Raw genomic sequence first — 22348 nt, forward strand, 5'->3', positions numbered from 1 at the left:
GTCAATTTTATAATTAGCTTATCAGTTACGGTTTGATTTTATGGACTTCGAACCTCCTTGCCCATTCAGCAAACACTGATATGATTATTAATATGGATTAAACAGAAACCTCCCCTACCCCACTCCCCCCCCCCGCCCCCACCACCGCAAAAACAAAAAAAAAAGAACATCTGAAACAACTGAGAGTTGTAAAGAGAGACACAGAGAGTTGTAAATTTGATGTTATATACTTGTAGATAGCATTGAAAAAAAACAAATTAGGGGTTTTGCAGTGTTTTCTGTTCTTGATTTAATTTGAAACTCATATCTGAGTTGGGGACTTACAAAGCAAAATAAAGCAGGAAAGCCAGTAAAAGGAAGTGTTGGAAAAAAATTTCATGCCATTGGTATGCTGATTCAACTCTCTATAGCTGATGGTTCATTCAATTATTTGAATTCTTGATTTTAAAGTTCCTATCTTTCTTGCCAGTTTGATTTGATTGATTCATTTTTCAAGTGAGACTTCACTTTTAAGCCAATTTACTGTATAAAGTTCAAATCTTTTCATATGGGGTATAGTTAAAGACCTATTTTCTTGGGTCTGCTCTAAGTATCAGTTCTTGTTTTTCAAGTTTCTGTTCTGGACTGTAAAGCAAAATAAATCAGAGTTGGAAGGTCATTAAGAAAGTGTGTGGGGGTGGGGGTGGCTGGGGGAGGGGGGAATTTCATGCTATTGGTATGCTGATTCAACCCGATATAGCTGATCTTTCATTTATTCATTGGGGTTCTTGACTATAAAGTTCCTATCTTTCTTGTCAGTTTGATTGATTCATTTGTCAAGTGAGACTTTCACTTTCTAGACCCATTAACTGTGTAAAGTTCAAATCTTTTCTTATGTTGTATCATAATAACTTCTTAGGTGTAGTTAAAGTGTAATATGTTGCAGTTTTTAGCATTTCATCAGTTCTTGGCTTCATATCAGTGGCGGAGCCAGAATTTTTAATTAGGGGGTTCAAAATCTAAAGAAATAGACACACGAAGTAGCCTAAGGGGGTTCAACATCTACTATATATACATAATAAAATATTTTAACCATGTAAAAATAATATAATTTTCCGCCGAAGGGGGGTCGGATGACCCCCCTAAAGATAGGGTGGCTCCGCCACTGCTTCATATAGCTTTTCTTTCTCTTTTTGTAGCTCTGAATAGTTCAGATGCACTGTTATTTATTAATATACCTGTTTACTGTTTAAGAAACTAAAAGAAAACGTATTTAAAAGCTTGATTTATGGATTGGTTTGTTAAACTTTTGTGTATTCCAACTGGAAAACAAGTACTCCATGTCTCCATCTGTTCCAATTTATGTGGCAACATTTGACTTGGCACAAAGTTTAAGAAAGAAATACTCTTCCTTGACCATTTGTGTGCCTGTAAATTATTTCATTAAGGGGAAAATGATTATTTTAAAGTTTAAATTGTTTCCAATTATAGAAATGTGGTCATCAAAAAATTGTTTCCAATTATAGAAATGTGGTCATCAAAAAATTGTTTCCAATTATAGAAATGTCACAGTCTTTTTAGAACGGACTGAAAAGGAAAAAATGTCACATAAATTGGGATAGAGGGAGTAAAAAGTTTGATTTTGATCCAAGTACACTGCTAGGTGCTTATAATTCACTGGTGATCTCCTGCTACCTTAATTTGCAGTTATTGGAGTGTCAGGGAGAAAAAGGAGCTTTATCTGATTTTCCTTTCATAGCTTTAATTTACTTCTGCTAATTTCTAGAATCTCATACACTATACAGCATTCGGTACCAAAAGCTATGATTTTTTGGGACCTCAACGAACAAATTATTGCAGAACTATGCTCTGATCTAGTTATACTTCTGATACATTTAAAAAAAAACACGTGTATCAGTATTCAGTTTCCTTCACTTTCCTAACTCAATGCTGAAATCATTTCAGGACAGCAATGGCAAACAAAAGCTTGGGGGACAATAGGACCAGGACTTCTGTGTCAATATTTATTGTAGCTGGCCTCTGTTGCTTCTTCTATTTGCTTGGATCATGGCAGAGAAGTGGTGTTGGGAAGGGAGATAGTATAGCTCTGGCAGTCACCAAAAGTGGTGAGAACTGCAATATCCTACCAAATATCAATTTTGAGACTCGACATGGTGGCCAAGCAGGTAGTTTTGATGATTCAGCAAGAGAAGTCAAAAAATTTAAGCCATGTCGTCCTCGTTACACTGATCATACACCATGTCAAGATCAAAAGCGTGCTATGCACTTCCCAAGGGAAAATATGATCTATCGAGAAAGGCATTGTCCGCCTCCAGAAAAGAAGTTGCATTGCCTTATTCCAGCACCTAAGGGGTATGTCACCCCATTTCCATGGCCAAAGAGTCGGGATTATGTTCCATATGCGAATGCTCCCTATAAGAGCTTGACGGTCGAGAAGGCCATTCAGAACTGGATTCAGTATGAAGGTAATGTGTTTAGGTTCCCTGGAGGAGGGACACAGTTTCCTCAAGGAGCAGATAAGTATATTGATCAGCTTGCTTCAGTAATCCCAATTCAAAATGGAACTGTTCGGACTGCTCTGGACACTGGTTGCGGGGTATGATTTGTACAGTGAAAACTTTTTTTATAGCAAAAGATATCTATGTCTCAGTTTCTTCACCTACTTGGAGAATACTTCTTGTTGTTGTGTTGGCTTTTTTGACTAACAATGCTTCATGATACCAGGTCGCAAGTTGGGGTGCTTATCTTTGGAAAAGGAATGTCATCGCAATGTCATTTGCTCCACGAGACTCCCATGAAGCTCAGGTTCAGTTTGCTCTTGAAAGGGGTGTACCTGCTGTTATTGGTGTCCTAGGAACAGTCAAAATGCCATATCCATCTAGGGCCTTTGATATGGCTCATTGTTCTCGCTGTCTAATCCCATGGGGAGCTTCTGGTATGAATCTTGTGTGGTAGTAAGAATACCTACTTGATAACGAATTACAGTTTTGAACAAGTGTGACCTTTAGAAATTTTGGAAGACATCTGGTTTTAATTTCTCCTTTTACTTGTTTTTTCTTTATGGTTTAATGAAATCTTAACCTTTTCAGTAGCTGTTCTTTTGTTGCATATCTTATTCTTTCTTCATGCAGATGGAATCCTCATGATGGAAGTTGATAGAGTTCTTCGACCTGGTGGCTACTGGGTGCTTTCTGGCCCTCCGATCAATTGGAAGACTAATTACAAGGCCTGGCAACGCCCCATGGAGGACCTTCAGGAAGAACAAAGGAAAATTGAAGAGATTGCCAAACTTCTTTGCTGGGAGAAGAAATCTGAGAAGGGTGAGACTGCTATTTGGCAGAAAAGGATGGATTCCGACTCATGCCGTTCTACACAAGAAGATTCTGAAGCTACACTTTGTAAATCGACAGATCCAGATGATGTCTGGTACGTCATCATTCTAAATAGTTCAGCTTTATATGTTGGAAATTCTTTCCTTCTTAAAGCAAAAGCTAAAGAGAATGTGCTTCTTGCCTACCATGAGTGGCAAATTTATGCTAGTGTAAACCAGGTTGCTAAAACTATATAAGTACTTTTTGGAATGATGTAAACTTTTTTCCTAGGACGAACTGTGTTTCAAGAAGGTCTCAGTATGCAGAAAGATATCTAGAAGTCTCTATACTTACAGTTTTGTGATAATCTGATATGGTGGATGTTTACCTTGTGCAATTACCATCCAAACCTGTTGGTGCAAGGTAGTTAGATGCACAATACAACATTATTTCTAATAGCCTGGCCGCTTTAATTGTAGCAAAGTAAAAGGATAAACTCTTTCATTTCACCTAATACTACGTATATTGCAGCACAAACTCAATCTTGAAGATCAAGATTCATGGATTCCATTATTTTGCTTCTGTTGATCAGGTACAACAAAATGGAAGCATGCATAACACCAAGCAAGGGCAATGGTGATGATGAAGGTCTAAAACCATTCCCTGAGAGACTTTTTGCTGTTCCTCCAAGAATTGCTAATGGACTAGTTTCTGGAGTCTCCGTTGAGGCATATCTGGAAGACAACAAGAAATGGAAGAAGCATCTTAGTGCTTATAAGAAAATTAACAAACTCATCGACACAGGAAGGTACCGTAATATCATGGACATGAATTCTGGACTTGGAGGTTTTGCTGCAGCTCTTCAATCTCCCAAGTTGTGGGTTATGAATGTTATGCCTACGATAGCCGAGAAAAATACCTTGGGAGTCATATATGAACGTGGGCTTATTGGAATTTATCATGACTGGTATGGCTTTCTCTCTCCTATGCTCAATTATATACTTATCTGGTATAGTTGTGGCTTTGATAACTTATCAAGGACAACCATTTTTTGTTCATAGGAAGTTGCAGTACTCTTGCCACTCGATTTTTGTGGGTGATTAATAATCTTGTATTCTCTAGTCTTTGGTTTTAAACGCAAAGGACCATCAAAGGAAACCTTTGTTCTGTATCAATGACTTTGAAAAAAATTAAGGAATTGTCATATGAAAGGGCACCTTGATCTAATGTTACTTTCCTTTCTATGTTAGTTAGCACTTATACTTCTTCTTTAGGTATAGTAGTTAACATAAACTTAGAGGATACTATCTATAATCACGATCTTTTAGGTGAAGAGATAATATAATAAGAGGCCATAAGTATCAGAGGGTGTAAGGTTTAATTACACATATGCACACAACTATATAAGTTGCTGCATTTGTTTTTAGCACCAAATCTTTTCTGCTTCGTGGAAATGATGAAAGGAATATCAATCCTATGCAGGCTACTGGTAACAAATTGCTTGTCTAACTTTGTCTCTTCATAAGGAATTCAAACTATTCAGTGATTTTCCCTTCCTCTTGTCCTGCTGAAAAGCTATACTCTGATAACAGTTATTGTGTTTCAGGTGTGAAGCGTTCTCTACGTACCCAAGGACTTATGATCTCATTCATGCTCATGGTCTTTTCAGTTTATACAAGGACAAGTAAGTGTTTCCTCTTCTCTTTTTTTTCCTTTCTTCTTTGTATTTCAGTTCGTTCGCCGTTGAGATCAAGAACCTTAGATAGTGTTGTGGCTGTTAAGAATGGGGCTGGATGCCAATCTGACATGACTGCAATTTGGAAATAAAAGGAATAAGTCGGTGGTATATTTTTACGGCACCATCTCCTATTTCATATATAGGATGTTTTGACATGATTCCATTTTTATTTGTCCTTTACTACTTCCAAAAGTTCAAAAGAATCAAACTATTCGATTGTCAAGCTTCAGTATGATCGTTTCCTGATCAAACTAACTTTTCAACTTTTATTAATATACCCTTCAATAACACTAATATAATAAGTAAGTCAAATTAACTTCTTAAACTCGGTCAAAAGTCAATACCATGATATAAATTGACTCGAAGGAGCACACTTAATTGCCTCCTTTGAATCCCATTCTGAAATTGAGCTTTATGCAACTAGCAAAACTATAATACTATGAATAAAAATCATGTCTTATTTTAGACCAACTTGCAATTTTCATATCATTTTTATAACTGTCAACTTTAGTTTTAGACCAACTTGCAATTTTCATTGATGCATCATGTTTGCAATTGTCAACTTTAGTTTTAGACCAACTTGCAATTTTCATTGATGCATCATGTTTGTATTTGTCAACTTTAGTTTTAGACCAACTTGCAATTTTCATTGGTGCATCATGTTTGTAAATTGTCAACTTTAGTGAGTCTGTTTTGATTATGTGACATAATCATCCCTTAATAGACGACCTTTTCTGGGTAAGCAGAGATCTACACGTAAGCACTTTTTTTTAATTGTCTTGCCCGGACCAGCTTGTGCACACCTAAAATAATTTTGCGGGGTACTTGCTGTCCTCTTACCAACAATAGGTACCAGGTAACGGTTTATCAAGGTTCGGTTAGATGGGAAGAAATCATCTATTTAGTATTTTTCCCTCCGGCAGGATTTGAACTTGAGAGGTTGAGACGTCATGGTTCTCCACCCACTTCATTGACCACTAGGCGCACCCTCGATTGCGTAAGTAAAAGCTTTTCTAATTTGTATTAGAGTTAAGAGATATGTTTAAATGAGTACCATGTTTGGTGGTTGGCTGGTTTGTTGCATATGTATTCAATGCTAGAACAACAGGTTAAGCAACTAGGAAAGGCTTACTGAATTGGTATATTGGCTAAAAGGAAAATAGGTCAGTAATACTGAAAGTGAGTGAATCTCGGGGCGAGGCACGAACTTACTAGTTTGTAGTCTTTATTGACCTGGAACACAAGCTTTACCAGCCAACCCGCGCTAGGCTATACAAAGCTCTGTCTAAGGCAGAGATGCAAGTATTCATCGGAGTCATCGTCAAAAGCTGGTCTTTCTGCATGCAAACCGGAATAGGATATAAAATTAGCCTCAGATGCAGGAGTAATGGACAAATTCAGTAAATATTTAGCCACTTAAAGTCTTTAACTTTTAGCTAATTCTTAGCAGTAACTTCAAAATCAAGCATGGGGTTGCCTGTAGTATATTGTACAAGTAGAGGGCAATTGCATGTTTTGACTATTCCAGAGTATCGTTTCTTCTTGTTGGTAACGCGGCGCTTCCAATACCTTGCTAACGCGGGATGTTTTATGTACCGGGCTGCGCCCCCTACCCCCTTTTGTTTAGCTGCTGCTGTCACCTTTATTATGGAGAAGTGCAGAATATAATGGGGAAGAAGCAAAAATTGCTTTTTGTGCTTTTGGCCAAGTCAGTGTTCTAACATTCCTCTGTTGGCTTTTCTTTTTTGAAATCATGGAGGTGTGACTTTGAAGACATTCTCTTAGAAATGGACCGTATATTGCGGCCAGAAGGAGCTGTTATTCTGAGAGATGACGTAGATGTTCTAATTAAGGTAAAGAAGATAATAGGAGGTATGAGATGGGACTTGAAATTGATGGATCATGAAGACGGCCCCCTTGTTCCCGAAAAAATACTGGTAGCTGTCAAACAATACTGGACTGTGGGGGATGATAATTCCACATCCACACGATAAGATGCCAGTGAAGACGGTGATGGTGCTCCTGATCGATGCCATTTGTAATGGATCCCAAGGACCAGTACTTCAATCATCAAAGTTCAATCAGTAGCTTAGAACCTTCAATGCAAGAAATTTTTGGTCGATGAGACGAGGCTATTTGGTGTATGTATGTTTAACCTTCTCTATTGATGGATCCATAAATTATATTGTATGCTATTATGCTTTGTAAAACATGCATTCATTTATTTTTCTTTCCTCTCTTTGAAGCCCCACACTACATGATGGATCTTTTGTGAAACTTTTGATGTATTCTTAAGAGCATTTTCTTCCCTGATGAAAAACAGATCTTGTAATGTGTTCAATCAAGTGGGGAATGAACACTTAGCTTTTCTGGTCTCTTGTTGGCATTTGAACCCTGTGATTCATTTTAGCTTTCATTACCTGCATACAGATACCTTATGGAGGATTATAGCACTACAATGAACAGTTTTTGCCTTTCTTCTAAAGGTTGATTGCATCTTGAATCGCGGTGACAAATTTGGCAAGGGTGTCTGCCATGCCATTACCTTCTCTGGAGCAATCGCTTACTTGTATGTTTCTTTGAGACTTCTTCCGTTTGAATGTCCTCAATGATATCTTGTTGTTTCCGGGGAATTTTGTGAATGTCATTAACCATGTTAACGATGATCATGGAGTCTGATTTCACACTTAAAGTCAGTAACTTGTTGATCACAACCTCATGAAATTTCGATTAGAGTTGCATGAGATTCACATGTAACTAACTACCATCTGTATTGAGTTTCCAGATAAATTTTGATGGCTTCAGCAATGTAATATACTCCAATTCCATCAGTGTTCCATAGCCACATGAACATTCTCTTTGATTATTCAATATTCGAAAATCACTGAAATTAATTAATCTGAATTCACGTCAAATAAGCCTATTGATAAAGGTAAGATGCTCCATACTAGAAAGTTCTCTATTCCCAATACTCGAGTCCAAGACCTCTTGATAAGTATTCTCAGAAGCATCTTGACACTCTTGCAATTGTCAAAAGAAAATGAAAATCAAGGATGACATATCTTTCCTAAAATGCCTGATATTATTAATACAATAAGAAAGAGTATACTAGACATTTGAATGGCTATGAAATCAATTGATGTTTAATTTTAAAACATTACGATTCAAAATTGTAACCACTTAATCAAGGGACAATCCATATTGACATCCAGGGAGAAAAATGATCAAACAGGACGAAAGTTGCTTCTTTACACAGGCTGAAGTGCGCAGATACGCGATTCTGAGATCACCATTTATGCCATACTCACAATGAGTAGAAGTTTGCAAGTCCACCTACTTTAAAACAACTTCATATATGCCATGTATCAAGTTTCATATGGCTAGAGTTTTGGTGATATTGCTTGAACTCAAACATCTTGTCCGAAATCAGACTGTCAAATTTAAACTTTAGACACCACAGACTTGAAGTATACTGGAGCGGATAGACGTGCAAAAAATTCTTAAAACTCGGTACAGGTTAAATAGCGGTGTCCAAATAAGATACAAGTGAAATTTATACATTTCCACAATCATCCATCAGAGGACAAAACATAGCTATGGTAGAGAACACTTGAGAAAAAGATATCTCACTTGATTGATACACAAACCAATCTTTAACCTGTAGTCCTTTCTACCTACAGCTAATTAGGGGAAACCAGACACTATAACCAAAATAAAATAGACATTATTTTCCTTTTTCAACCTCAAAAAGAAAACCAGTAATACAACAATATATGCAGAAACATATAAAATTATATACAGATTACTGAGAAAGTCAAATACTGGGTTAAATTGCAGTGGTACATACTTTAAACAAGTACTAACAGTTTTGTCAGTCATCCTTGCAATCTTTATCAGGCCTAGCTTCATAACCCCCTTCTGGTTTTTCCACGAGTGCATATGGCATATATGTACCAAGTATCCTATCCCAGGTAACAAAGAAAGGCTGTGAAAAGTTATACTTGCTTCCGTAAAGTTGGTGATGAATATCATGGTATGCTGAGTTGTTTTTAAAGACAATATGAAAGAGGTTTCCAGGTAGCCATAGTCCACAATGATCATCGACTGTTTTGATGGTAGCAAACGAGAAAAAGAAGATGGAAGCTCGAGGAGACATGCCTGAGAAAAGGAAAGCTAAAGCCCCACCGATAGTGTCAAGTAACAGACCCTCTAAAGGATGATTGTACAAAGCTCCGAATGCATATGGAACAACTAGCCGATGATGCTGAGAATGGATATGCTTGTATAAGAACTTGTTTTGATGCATGTAGCGATGCATAAAGTATTGCCAAGTATCTAAGATGACCATGGCAACAAACAACTGTCTAACAAGAACAAGGAAGCCATGCTGATTTCCTTCAGAGTCGCCGTCATTACCTGTGACCTGTTCGAAAAACTTAAAGTTTAGTGAACAAGATAAATAATCAAACTTTAGCTTCCAGAAATGAATCGACATATAATCTCAAACAATGAGAAAGTTTGGAAAAGAGAGCACAAGTGCAACAAGATATTAAGTGGACCTAAAACTACATGAGAAAAACTACTTGACTACGGCACGACTAAGAACAGTTTCAGTATCAGGTAAGGAACATTCTAAAACCCAAGGTCCAATAATAATCTCCAAAGCATATGATGTTGGACTAGACATTTGCTTAAAGAATATAAGCAAGCCAACCACCGATTGGCTGTGGCATGCCAGAAGAGCTATGGTAAGATGTATGCATTAAGCTGTAACTGTAACTAAAGAAATGGAAACTAGGACCAACAACTCCAAAGTTTAGCTTGAAACAACATGGGCATAGAAGTACAAGTCAACTGCCTCATTTGTGGTCATGGAAGTTGAACAGAATGCAAACATAATATAAAACAGAATGAACAGTTGTATTGAAGGAAAAACTGTAAAGATCATTGATTGCCATCATTTTGGAGTATGACCAATCCCTGCATCCTGTAGGAATCTGGTTCGCCTGCCATCTCCCACTTTAATTCTAGTTTGGTTTAAAAAAATGGCCATAAGCTGCAAATGTGTTTCCATACGCCACAAGCCATGTGATGTTTTGTACCGAGACCAAATATGAAATACCAAAATCAGTGTTCCCCGTATTTGTAAGAGATTACCCTTCTCCATAGGCTTGTTTCCTCCTTACCAAATCGTCACACCCATTTGATTAAATAAGCCGGATTGTATGCCTCCAAGTTCCTGATTCCCCAATCCACTCTTTTTTCTCCTTCTCGCTACAAGTCCCACTTAACAAGATGAAAGGCTCTTATTTCCTTACTTCCACTCCACAGGAAATTTCTTTTTGATCTTATCGCTTCTTTCATACATTGATAGACATAGGAAACAAGGACATGCGATAGGTGGAAAGTGAGGCAAGCATGTTGTTGATGAGTGCAACTCTACCTCCTAAGGATAGGTACTGCCTTTTCCAAGTCGCAAGCTTCTTTTCAAATCTATCCACAATCCTGTGCCACACTTGCTTAGCCTTGTATTTGGCACCTGAAGGCATGCCCAAATAAGTTGTACGAAACTCTTCTGTCTGACACAAGGAAAGTTGAAATTTTCCCCATGTTAAACTTCAGCCCAGATACAGTTTCAAACAACAGTTGAATGACTCTTAAGTATCTCAACTGAACCTCCTCGGCCCGGCAAAGGATAAGTCTATCATTAGCATAAAGGATGTGAGAAGCTTCCAAACTATTAGGACCCTGTGTCCCAACATTAAAACGTTTTATCCAATTCTAAGACATGGCATTGCACAACATTAAACTATTTCCTTACACTGCCAAGATGAATAAGAAAGCAGAGAGATCCTCTTGTCTCAAAGCCCGGGTATGTGGAGAAAAGAACCTTCTGGTGTCCAGCTGATGATCACAGAGAACCTCACAGTAGATATGTATCACTGAATTCACCCAATCTATTTATTCCCGAAGTTACTTTCTTTTAATAGATAGGGAAAGTATGATCAATTTATCAATGCTTCTTCAAATGAAGTGTTAAAAGTTGAGCGCCTCGACATCTCTGGAGACATACCGAGAAGAGAGAGGAATCCTAACTTCTAACTTCTAAGAAAACAGCGAGGAACCATAACTTCTATAACTTGACATAATCTATTCCAAGAACATAAAATCAATTATTCTCCTTTCTAGCATTGTCACCTATCAAATGACAAACAAATGATACTGAGCTACTTTCTATTCCAGATACTAACAAACTTGTAACTCAACCAGCAGCTAAAACTATTCGGCACATTTTGCTTCTGATAGTTACACAAAATCGTGCTATTATTCCTGGTCTATCTTCCCTTTCCCTTCAACTTAAGGGAATGATCTGCCAACCCCAGCATTTTAGAATATATAAAAAAAAAATTAAATATATAAGTTCAGACAAAAGAAGGCACAATGTACCCTTCGGGGTGGCCCAGTGGTTTGGGCTTGGGACTTCCATGTTGGAGGTCTCAAGTTCGAAACCCCTTGCCAGCGAAAGCAAGGGGTTTGCCTTCTGGGTCGAGCTCGTCGCACCGGGCTTGCCTAGTGCGGGTTACCTCTCCTATGTGGTTTGCGAGCTATTGCATAGGAGCAGGGGTTTTACCCTGTGCGCACCCAAAGGGTAGCGGCTGCGGGTTTCCCTTGTTATCAGAAAAAAAAAAAAGAAGGCACAATGTTTCATAGATTTATAAAACGATAGGGTACTTCAAAAAGAATAATCCCAATAACTATCTATACCAGCTACATAGACAAGCGATAAATCTGTCCCTGTATCAGCCAAAATCTATAAACAATAGGGAAGACATCAATAAGAAGTCCACCATCCTGTCCACAGACTACACAACAATTAGACGTAATGTTAGTGTTGAAAAAATGCCTAAAACGTCCTCTTCATATTATTAAATAAAGCATCACATATGCCTTGCAGTGCCAAAATCCATAATGAAAAACTATTATTCCTCGTAAGTCGTAACAGCCTCTTCTAATGGAATTTCCTCTTCCATGCGCACCACAGGGAATGAAATACCGTGCAAGTGTAAATTGCACATTGCTTACACCAAACGACATATTTTAAATCCAAAAACTCAAAGATAAAAAGTTAAGTTTGAAACCTTTTGTAGCCAGATGGAATCCACCATTACAAGGTCCGTCAATCAATCATTCCACTATGCTCAACCCAAACTATATGGGTTAACAGTATGAGTCATCTATGCCTTATCCGGACCTATCTCATCCAATACTAATTAAATAAGTATCTTTTAAGGCAAATAGCCACCGACAGAAGGCGACAAATTATACAAGGAGTTGCTAAGAAACTTCCAAGAAAGAAAAGAAAGCTAATAAACATGTGCAAATGTAACAATATAGCAATCTCACTTCTCTCCATATGTGAATATAAGAAATACCAGATAGAAATTTGAAAAGACCGAACTTTGCAATATAAAATCCAGCGCCTGCAAGATTACACAATTATGCAGCATAAAATCTAATCGTAAATGTTTTTTTTTTTTAAAAACCTAAAGATCCTCAACATATTCTAATAAGGAACCATCCAACAGTGCCAAATTCAGAAATAGTAAACTATTCACTTTCATAACAGCTTCCTCTAATCCCTCTTCCAAACACGGGGTATGAACACACTGTGCAAGTATAATTGCACAACACTTGCACCAATCTACATATTTTAAACCTAAACTCAACGATCAAAAGGTATTCTGAACTTTGGTCAAAACGAAACATCAGCCACCAGTAAAGGTCAACCCATCTATCATCAATCATAGATGCTTCAATCTCAAATTAGATGGTTATACTAACCCTCTGTATCCAACTGATCAAACAAATGAATGCTCAAATCCAATTCAAAGAAACAATTATAGCTAAACTATGTTTTGTTTTACAGTGAATTCACAACAACCTTCCTCCATTGAATTGCAATACGCTTAGCCAAATTCAAAAACAATAACAAATACTAATTAAACTGCTTCAAGTAACAATACAACAATCTCCATCCTATCAAACTACCAACAATGGTAAGATCAATCAACAAATTTGCAATAAAAAGGGTGATATGGGTGACGAACCGCGAAGAGAACTGTAGCAACAATACTTTGAACAACCTGTTGAAGAAGAACCCCTTTAACAACCTCTTTCTTGGTAACCAAATTCTTCTCATCTTCATCTTTCTTAGTATGCAACCTATAGTTCTCCATACCCCCAAGCAAACAATACAATCCTGAATAAACCCAATACACCACTATTGGCAAAATAGTCCCCAACAATTCATCTGACACATGTAATCCTCCTCTAAGAACATCATTATCAATACTCATATCTCCTTAAAACACAAGATTCTTGAAAACTATGATAAAAAGATTCAGACTTTAACCAAATAAAACAAGAATCTTGAATACTATGACAAAAAGATCCAAACTTTATGCAATTAAAACAAGATTATGAGGGAACTGTGAAAAGGGATTTCACATTTATGTAACACGAGTTTATTTATGGTAAAATGGGGGATTTGGTACTAGGGTTTTCAGAGGAGGTGGATTAAAAATTGAATTCTCTCCCAAAATTGAAATTGGCAGGAATTCAAGAAAACACAAAAGGTGTAAAGCAGGCCAAAAAAAAAAGGAAAAAAGAATCCTAATGATGATCTATTTCTGGTTGGTTATGTTCTGTGACTTTTGTGATTTGAAGTACTAATAAAAAGGACATTATTATTGTTATCATCAACATATATGAGGAATCTAGAAAAGCTTTTTCGACAAGGAGTACTAATAATAATAATTGTATAACTATTTTTTTCATAAAATAGATAATTTTTCCTTTTATGGATTGAATAAATTAATTTTGAGATCTAATAACTTTTTTTTTTTAATTTTAGGTCAAATCATTCAAGATATTTTTATTTGTATGCACATGAGTAATTTATTTTGACTTTTGTACAAATTATAAAAGGTTATGCTGAATAATGTTTTTTCTAGGAGCAAGGATGGAGAAAGACAATTATTTGTATGCACATGAGTAATTGAATATTTGTATTGCGAAAAATATAGTGTTCAAGTCAATTTGTATATATTTTAATTAATTTTATCAACAATTATTTATTTGATGAATTTTTTTAATCTATATTGTTCATATAACAAAAATATGTGTGTCAGAGTATCTTTAATTATGACTTTTGTTAGGTAATTTTTTTTAGTGAATGTTGCATAAGTTTTGTAGTATTTTATTTGCAGGACAAGATCTTACAAAAAATTTATCTTGATTCGTGACTTATGTTATTGAACTTTTGTCTTGTGGTATAATTTGTACCACTAAACTTATGTCTTAGGACACAAATTGTGTCATTTCACTTGTGCCTTGTTACATAACTTGGGTTATTGAATGTATGTTATGTAACATAACTTGTATCATTAAACTTATGTTCTGGACATTACTCCTTAAACGTATGCCTTGAGACATAAATTGTGTTAATAAACTTATGACATATGACATTATGTGTACCACTTATGCCTTGAGCTATAACTTGCCACTCGACTTATGTTTTGGACATAACTTATGCTATTAAACTTATGCCTTGAGGTTTTTTTTACTGACAAAACTAATTTTTTATCACTTTTTTGTTACTTAAAACTCTTAAAGATTAAAATTAAAAATTAATAATTTTAAAGAATAAAAATTAAAGAAAACACCAAAATTGGGATATTGATGAGAATCATAAGTGTAAAGTGGCCAGTCGGAGGTACAATAAAACACTTAAATACACTGTAGTTATATATATATATATATATATATATATATATATATATATATATATATAATAAATTTTGAGAGAAGCATATTGATGGAGTGGTAAGTACTTCTTTATCCTTAATTAGATGTTTCAGGTTGAGTCCATTTGAGTACATAATCGTCTTTGTTAAGAAGCAATGTGAGACTTTCGACGTGAATTCAAATTTAATCAAGCTACAATGTAGATACCAAATACATAAGGGAAAACTAAAAAAATTTGAGAGATGTGAATACGTGTTGAACAAACATAGGAACAACGCGAACCATCAACATCCCCAATTTCATTTTAACTACTTGGCTGCTTGGCTTTTATTGACTTTCAACTTCTTAATTCATTACAGTAACACCCCGCTATTTGAAAGAGCTAGAATTAGAGAGAACCATTTTTGGAAAGAATACAAATCTAAAATTTGGGAAGTATGTTAAGTATGAGTTTTGGGTCAATTTCAAACGACCATAACTCCTGGTATAGGATGAGTTAGGTGGGCTACAAGATATCAAATGAAAGGTCTTTGAATTATCTTTCCAACGCCACCAAGTTTGCTAATTTTCGAGTTCGTATGAGGGAGATATGCTCGTTTGAAGTCGGGCTATCTGGATAAAGAAAGTCAATCGGATTTTAGAGGGGTATTTTGGTCTTTTCACTACCCATTTAAATTATTTCGTTTTTAGTAAGTTATTTGGGGTCTAAACTGAGTTAGTTCAGTTTACGCAATTAAGAATTACTCTAGGGCTTTGAGAGAGGAGAAAAGTCAAAGCATTCTTGGAGATTTCTTGCGGAATCGAAGTCGTTTTGCCAAGGGTTGATCCCTAAAGAGGTATATGAGACTTTCATAGCGTTGGGTTCGTTCACCCACGCGCCAATCATGTTTAGTTCAGCGAAATTTGTTCTAGAAAGTTGAAAGTTTGATGATCTTGAATAGTGTTCTTGAAATTGGCTTTCGTTCTTGAGATTTGATGGGATTGTTGAGTTTTTGATGGAATCGTGTTGATTTTAGAGTTGTTTAGGAGTAGATTCTTGTGTACAAGTACTGGGTATCTGAATCTAAAGAGAAATTGAGCAAAAAAATTGAATTTAGGCCAATTGGGGTTACAAAATGAAGAAGGAAAAAGTCGAACAGATTCTGGCACGCAAATCCACGTCACGGACTTGCTCCCCCAGTGAACAAATTTTCCCTTCGCGTCGCAGAAAGGACGCGGACGGACTCCCCTGTTTCAAAAATTATTTCTCGACCAAAAAAATAAAATGCATCTCCGTGTTGCGGACTTGCTCTCAGACAGTGATTTCTTGATCGTTTCTTATGTTTAACGATCTAAAACACTCCTAAACATCATGAGATCTTTCCTATCACAAATCACAACCTTGAATTCATAAATCAAATTCAAGGTAGAGTTGAGAGTCAAGTCTTGAGGGTTCTTCAAGTCATTTTAAGAAGTCTTTTTCAAATCTTTTAAACTTGTTTTAAGACTTAAGCATTGAGATTGAGAAATAGTAGAGCTGAGTTCATCTTCTTTAAAATGTTATATGGGGACTATGTATTTCCAAAGAGTAAATGTTTTCACATTTAAGATGAGAGGAAACACCAATTTCCAAATGAGTTCTCATGAGTAGTTTTGAGTTCCATCTCTTTTAAGAGATAAGTTTTTGAGTAATAACCTCAAACCACTGAGAAAGAGTTATGTTTTAAACATATGAGCTGAGTATATTTTGGGAGTAGTATTTAGCACCAATATGAGGACGGGTTCATAATAACTGAAGTTTCCATAGACCATGTAGCCAACGTGGGTAGAAAGAGTCATACTTTTAGATGATTCCTTAATGCTTTTAGCATAGACTAGTGGATCCACTTAGTTGAGACGTTCTATATCCCGACAAGTTATATGACAATTCTGACAGCGTGGGCGAGATGTTGTATCATCACATAACTCATATGATCCCTACGAGGTATGTGAGATCACATAGCGTTGGGTTAGTTTACCCACGCGCCAATCATGATTCAATTCAACGAAGTTGTATTGTTTTGAAAGCAAATCCTATGAGTTCTTGATGTTAATTCGTTTAAAATCTTGTGGGTTCTTGTTGTTGAAGTTTCTTGAGGCTGATTCATATATTTAGGTGTGATTTCAAGTTGAATCTTGCATATATTGAGGGTGTATTCGATTCTAATTATTTGGGGAAAGAACTAAGTTGAATTAGGGGGTTTAGAGTTGAAAAACGAAGAAGAAAAGTCGGAGTTCACCTGGGCAAGGGCCTGGGGCGTCGCCCCAGCCATACCGCCCCAACTGGGGCTCTGAAGTTTGACCTTTGAGGGGCCGCGCCAGTCAGAACCCCCCAAGTCCTTCTCTGAAATTTAAGGGCTGGCGCCCCGCGCCTCTCAGAGCGCCAGGGATGCTAGTTCTTCCCATTCTTCCCCCTTCTTTCCATACTAGTTCCTTAGCAATGTACCTATGTTTCCTAGTTGATTCCAACACTCTAAGGTACGTCTAAACATTATGAAATCATCCATAAACATGAGATCATGAACCTTGAATCCTTACTTCAATTCAAGGAAAGTTAAGAATCAAGTCAAGAGAAGTTCATAAAGTTTTTCAAAAGTCTTTCACAAACGTTTTAACTTTGTTTTAACACTTAAGCTTTGAGTTGAGTAAAACATAAGAGTAAAGTTCTTTGTCTTCAAAGATTATATGGGAACTAAGTATTTCCAAGAGTTAAAATGTTTTCATATTTGAGCAAGAAAGGAATCACCGATTTCCAAGAGAGCTTTTAAGCTAAGTTTTGAGTAATTATCTCAAACCAAAGAAAGAGTTTTGTTTTAGAAATATATGAGCTGAGTATATTTTGGGAATAGTATTGAGCACCAATATGGGGATGCGAGTTCATAATAACTCAAGTCTCCATAAACCATGTAGCCATCATGGGTAGAAAATGATCATACTTTTTAGATGATTCCTTAGTGCTTTTTAGCATAGACTAGTGGATCCACTTAGTTAAGGCGTTCTATATGACGGCAAAGTATAAGACAATTCTGGCAGCGTGGGCAAGACGATGTATCACTACTTAGGCTCATAGTGGTGGTTGTCGGTTAGAGAAACTCCCACAGTAATTATGTTACTTTATTATATGAGTATATTGAGTTGTTATTGCATTTATTTAACAAATTGAATTGCTACCCACTGTTTTAAATGCTTTGTATAACTGCACCCTATTATTGTTGTGTACTTTGGATTTGAGTTACGTTATTCATGAATTCAGTAAAGCCAAGGTAAGTGTTTCTTTCAGATTCCTTTCAGGCTTATGTTATGTTTAGTATTCCCTTCGCATACTCGTACATTCAATGTACTGATGTCATTTGGCATGCATCATTTCATGATGCAAACACAGGTAACTAGGATCAGCATCCAGTGCCTCGTTGATCCAATTGAGCACTTAGAGTCAGTTGCTGAACCTCCTTGCTTTCGGAGGGATCCTTTTACATTGCTTTATTACTTTAGTTGTTAGGATGATCGGGGGTCTTTTCCCGACATCCCTCCTTGTTTTAGAGGCTTCATAGACAGTTAGTAGTTTAGTTGTCTTTACATTGTTATTTCTTATGTTAAGACTTGAGTTGTCATCTATGGCTAGTTGACTGTTTTATCCTTAAACGTTCTGAGTTTAATTTGAGACAATTGTTTTATAAGTGCATTTGATCATTGTAATAATGCTTAGAGTCTAGCCAGGCCAAGGGTTTGCTTGGGGCCAGAAATGGTTCTTGAGTGCCAGTCCCACCCAGGGTGTAGGGTTGGGGAGTGACAAACTTGGTATTAGAGCATAGAGTTCAAGAGTCCTAGGAAGTCTATGAAGCCGTGTCTGTAGAGTCCTATTTATCGGTGTGAAGTGCGCCACATCTATAATTAGGACGCTGCGACACTTAGGAAATTACCTCACTTCTTTCATACTCATTTCGTGCGATAGAGTTCATCTCTAGAAAGTCTCTTTCTAATTCGTGCTTGCGCATGTTTTTCAGTTAACCATGCCTCCACGAAGAACTGTCAGAGGCCGTCCTGCTAGAAGGAGTGTTGAGGAGCAAGAGGTACCTAATGCACCTAAAGTGCAACCCCAAGGAGAAGTCACGAATGATGAGTTCAGGTAAGCGATTCAGATGTTGAGCCAAGATGTGACTAACCAGGTTGGGCAACAAAGAGGAGCTAGACAAGAAGTGGCTGATACTTCGAGGATGCGAGAGTTCTTCAGGATGAATCCTCCAAGTTTCACTGGTTCAAGCATTACTGAGGATCCAGAGAATTTTATTGAGGAGCTGTAAAAGGTATTTGAATTTATGCACGTTGCCGATGCTGAGCGAGTAGAACTAGTTGCATATCTACTAAAGAATGTTCCTAGGACTTGGTTTGACCAGTGGAAGAAGGGTAGAGCTGAGAGAGCACCACCTGCGAGTTGGGATTGTTTTGAGGAGGCCTTCTTGGGGCGTTTCTTTCCCCGAGAACTGAAAGAGGCCATGGTAGGAGAGTTTCTCACCATTTTAGCAGGATTCACTAAGTGTTCATGAGTACAGCTTGAAGTTCACCCAACTTTCCCGATATGCTCCAGAGATGGTTGTGGATATGAGAAGCCGGATGAGTCTTTTTGTTGCTGGGTCATCCCGTCTGTCAAGTAAAGAGGGAAAGGCAACCATGCTAATTGGGGACATGGATATAGCAAGGTTGATGGTCTATGTGCAGCAGGTTGAGGAAGAGAAGCTGAGGGATAAGGAGGAGTTTAGAAACAAGAAAGCGAAGACAGAGAATGAGTCTAGACAACAGAGAAATAATGTGAACTGTTCATCCTTTCAGCAAAAGCAAAAATGGCATGCTCCATCATCTGCTAGTGCACTTGCACCTAGAAACAAAGGTGAGTATAATGGTCAGAATTCGCAGAACTTCAGAGCTAGACCTGCACAGTCTCAGGGTAGTGTGTCACAATGAGGTAATTGGGCTCCTATATGTGCTAAGTGTGGAAGGACTCACCCAGGTAAGTGTCGCGATGGCTCCACAGGTTGTTTCAAGTGTGGACAAGAGGGTCACTTCATGAAAGAGTGCCCTAAGAACCGGCAATGTAATTGAAATCAGGGCAATAGGGCCCAATCTTCATCAGTTGCTCCATCAGACAGGGCTGCACCTAGAGGAGCTACTTTCGATACTGGCGGAGGAGTAAACCGCCTTTATGTGATCACTAGTCATCAAGAGCAAGAGAATTCTCCAGATCTTGTCACTGGTATGATCAAAGTCTTTACTCTTGATGTTTATGCTTTGCTAGACCTAGGAGCAAGTTTATCTTTTGTGACTCCTTATGTTGCAAATAATTTTGATGTTCTCCTTGGGAAACTTTGTGAACCCTTTCGTGTTTCTACACATGTTGGGGAGTCTATTCTAGGCGAGCGAGTATATGTGATTGTGTCATTTCCATCAATCACAAGAACACCATGGCTGATTTAGTTGAGCTAGACATGGTAAATTTTGATGTCATTCTAGGTATGAACTGTCTTCATGCCTGTTATACCTCCATTGATTGTAGAACTCGAGTTGTTAGGTTCCAAATTCCTAATGAGCCAGTTATAGAGTGGAGTAGTAGTTCAGCAGTGCCTAAGGGTCTCTTTATGTAACATCGTGCAATTTGAAATAGCTATGAAGGAGCTTATAATTGGAAATAGTCATTTTTGGAAAGAATTCAAAATCTGGAAATTTAGTTAAGTATGGAAAAAAATGAGTTTTTGGTCAATTTCAAATGGTCATAACTCCTAGCTCAGGATGATTTAGGTGTATTTCCAGTTATGTTTGGAAATCTCTTGGAGTGATCTTTCCAACGCCACTGAGTTTGCTCGATTTTGAGTTCGTATGAGTGAGTTATGCCCTTTGGAAGTTGGGTTGTTGGCATAGGGCAGTTTAGTCCGAATTCGTAAGGGTATTTTGGTCTTTTCCCTAACTATTTATTTTGGTCATATTAAGGGTCTAGAATGATTTTAATTCAATTTTCCCTTTTAAAAGTGAGAGTTAGGGTTGTGAGTGAAGAGAGAAAGAAGAGGAGAAAGAGAAGAAGAAGCAAAATTCGTCAAGATCGTTGTGGTTTTCGTCGGGGGTGATCCCTAATAAGGTATGTGAGATCATAGTTGTGGGTTGGTTCATTCCCCCACCCTCCATACTTGTTTTAATTCCGATAAAATATTGGTTGTGGTTGTTGAATTCTTGTGGTTATGTTGTTGAAGTTTCTTGTTGATTTGGTACGTGTTTCCGGGTGTGATTTCGAGTTGAAGCTATTGTATATTGAGGGTTTTAATGATTCTAAGTGTTTGGGGAAAAACCTTTGATGTTAAGAGGGTTTAGAGTTGGAGAAACTAAGGAGAAAAGTCGGATTTTCTGGGCAAAAGGTTGGGGCGTCGCGCCAGCCAGCACGCCCCAAAAGGGACTCTGAAGGTCCCTCCTTGGGGTGGCGCGCCATGCAGTGCGCCCAGCAGGCCCTCTGGAATTTGAGGGCTGGCGCTCCGCGCCTCTCAGAGCGTCAAGGACGCCATTCCTCCCCATTCTTTCCCCACTTTTTCATACATGTTCCTTGGTAATGTGCCTATGTTCTCTAGTTGTTTTCAACACCCTAAGGTATATCTAAACATCACGAACTCATCCATAAATCATGAAATCATTACCCTTGAATCCGTAATCCAATTCGAGGAAAGTTAGGATCGAAGTCAAGTGAAGTTAGAGTCAAGTCTAGAAGTTAAGAAGCAGGTCAAAGCAAGTTTCTTAATTTTTTTCAAAAGTCTTTAATGAACGTTTTAACTTCGTTTTAAGGCTCAAGTTTCAAGTTAAGCCAAGAGTATAGAGTTGAGTTCATTTCTCAAAAGTTATTAGGGAACTAAGTATTCCCAAAGAAGTTTATAAATGTTTTTACATTTGAGTATGAAAGGAACTATGTTTTCCAAGAGAGCCTTTGGGCTAAGCTTTGAGCAATTATCTCAAACTAAAGAAAGATGTGTTTAAAACACTTATGAGCTAAAGTATATTTTTGGGAGTAGTATTGAACACCCAATTGGGGACACGAGTTCATATTAACTCAACTCTCCCTAAGAATCATGTAGCCAAACATGGGATTTAACGGGTCATACTTTTTAGATGATCACGTAAATTAAGCTAGTGGATCCACTAAGTTAAGTAAGGTCATATATCAAGGCAAGGTATAGGATGATCCTTGGGCAACGTGAGGTAAAACGTTGTATCATCACTAGGGCTCATAGTGGTGGTTGTCTGTTAAAGAATCTCCCACTAAAGTTATATTACTTTTATATAAGTAAAGTTGAGTTTGTTATTGTTTTATCCTTAACGAACTAAGTTGTTTACACTGTTTTACAAGCTTTATATATATATATTGCATGTGTCTTATTGCTTTATATTGAGTTCGGTTATTCATGAGTCGAACAGAGCCAATGTAAGAGTTCCTTTGTACTCTTTT

The 22348-nt window shown here is 37.3% G+C and overlaps 2 protein-coding genes across 3 annotated transcripts; one reads left to right on the forward strand and one right to left on the reverse strand.

Annotated features, from left to right (window-relative positions):
- Positions 1–1900: 1900 nt before the first annotated feature.
- Positions 1901–7424, forward strand: LOC125834237 (probable methyltransferase PMT2). Of its 2 annotated transcripts, XM_049513406.1 has the most exons (7): positions 1901–2596; positions 2725–2935; positions 3132–3426; positions 3904–3959; positions 4029–4278; positions 4918–4995; positions 6809–7424. In XM_049513406.1, exons 1-7 carry the CDS (start codon positions 1952–1954, stop codon positions 7041–7043), a joined length of 1770 nt encoding a protein of 589 aa, XP_049369363.1. In that variant the 5' UTR covers positions 1901–1951; the 3' UTR covers positions 7044–7424. The 2 variants fall into 2 exon arrangements, with proteins under 2 accessions (XP_049369363.1, XP_049369362.1); XM_049513405.1 differs by having other exon boundaries at positions 1905–2596; positions 3904–4278.
- A 1352-nt stretch (positions 7425–8776) lies between these two features.
- Positions 8777–13891, reverse strand: LOC125834241 (sphinganine C4-monooxygenase 1-like). The gene is made up of 2 exons (XM_049513411.1): positions 13158–13891; positions 8777–9472 (listed from the first exon to the last, which is right to left on the reverse strand). Exons 1-2 carry the CDS (start codon positions 13404–13406, stop codon positions 8921–8923), a joined length of 801 nt encoding a protein of 266 aa, XP_049369368.1. The 5' UTR covers positions 13407–13891; the 3' UTR covers positions 8777–8920.
- Between the last annotated feature and the right edge of the window lie 8457 nt (positions 13892–22348).

Source organism: Solanum verrucosum, unplaced genomic scaffold (assembly GCF_900185275.1).
Source record: "Solanum verrucosum unplaced genomic scaffold, falcon-dt-bn FXZP01000026.1, whole genome shotgun sequence".
Classification (NCBI taxonomy): Eukaryota; Viridiplantae; Streptophyta; class Magnoliopsida; order Solanales; family Solanaceae; genus Solanum; species Solanum verrucosum.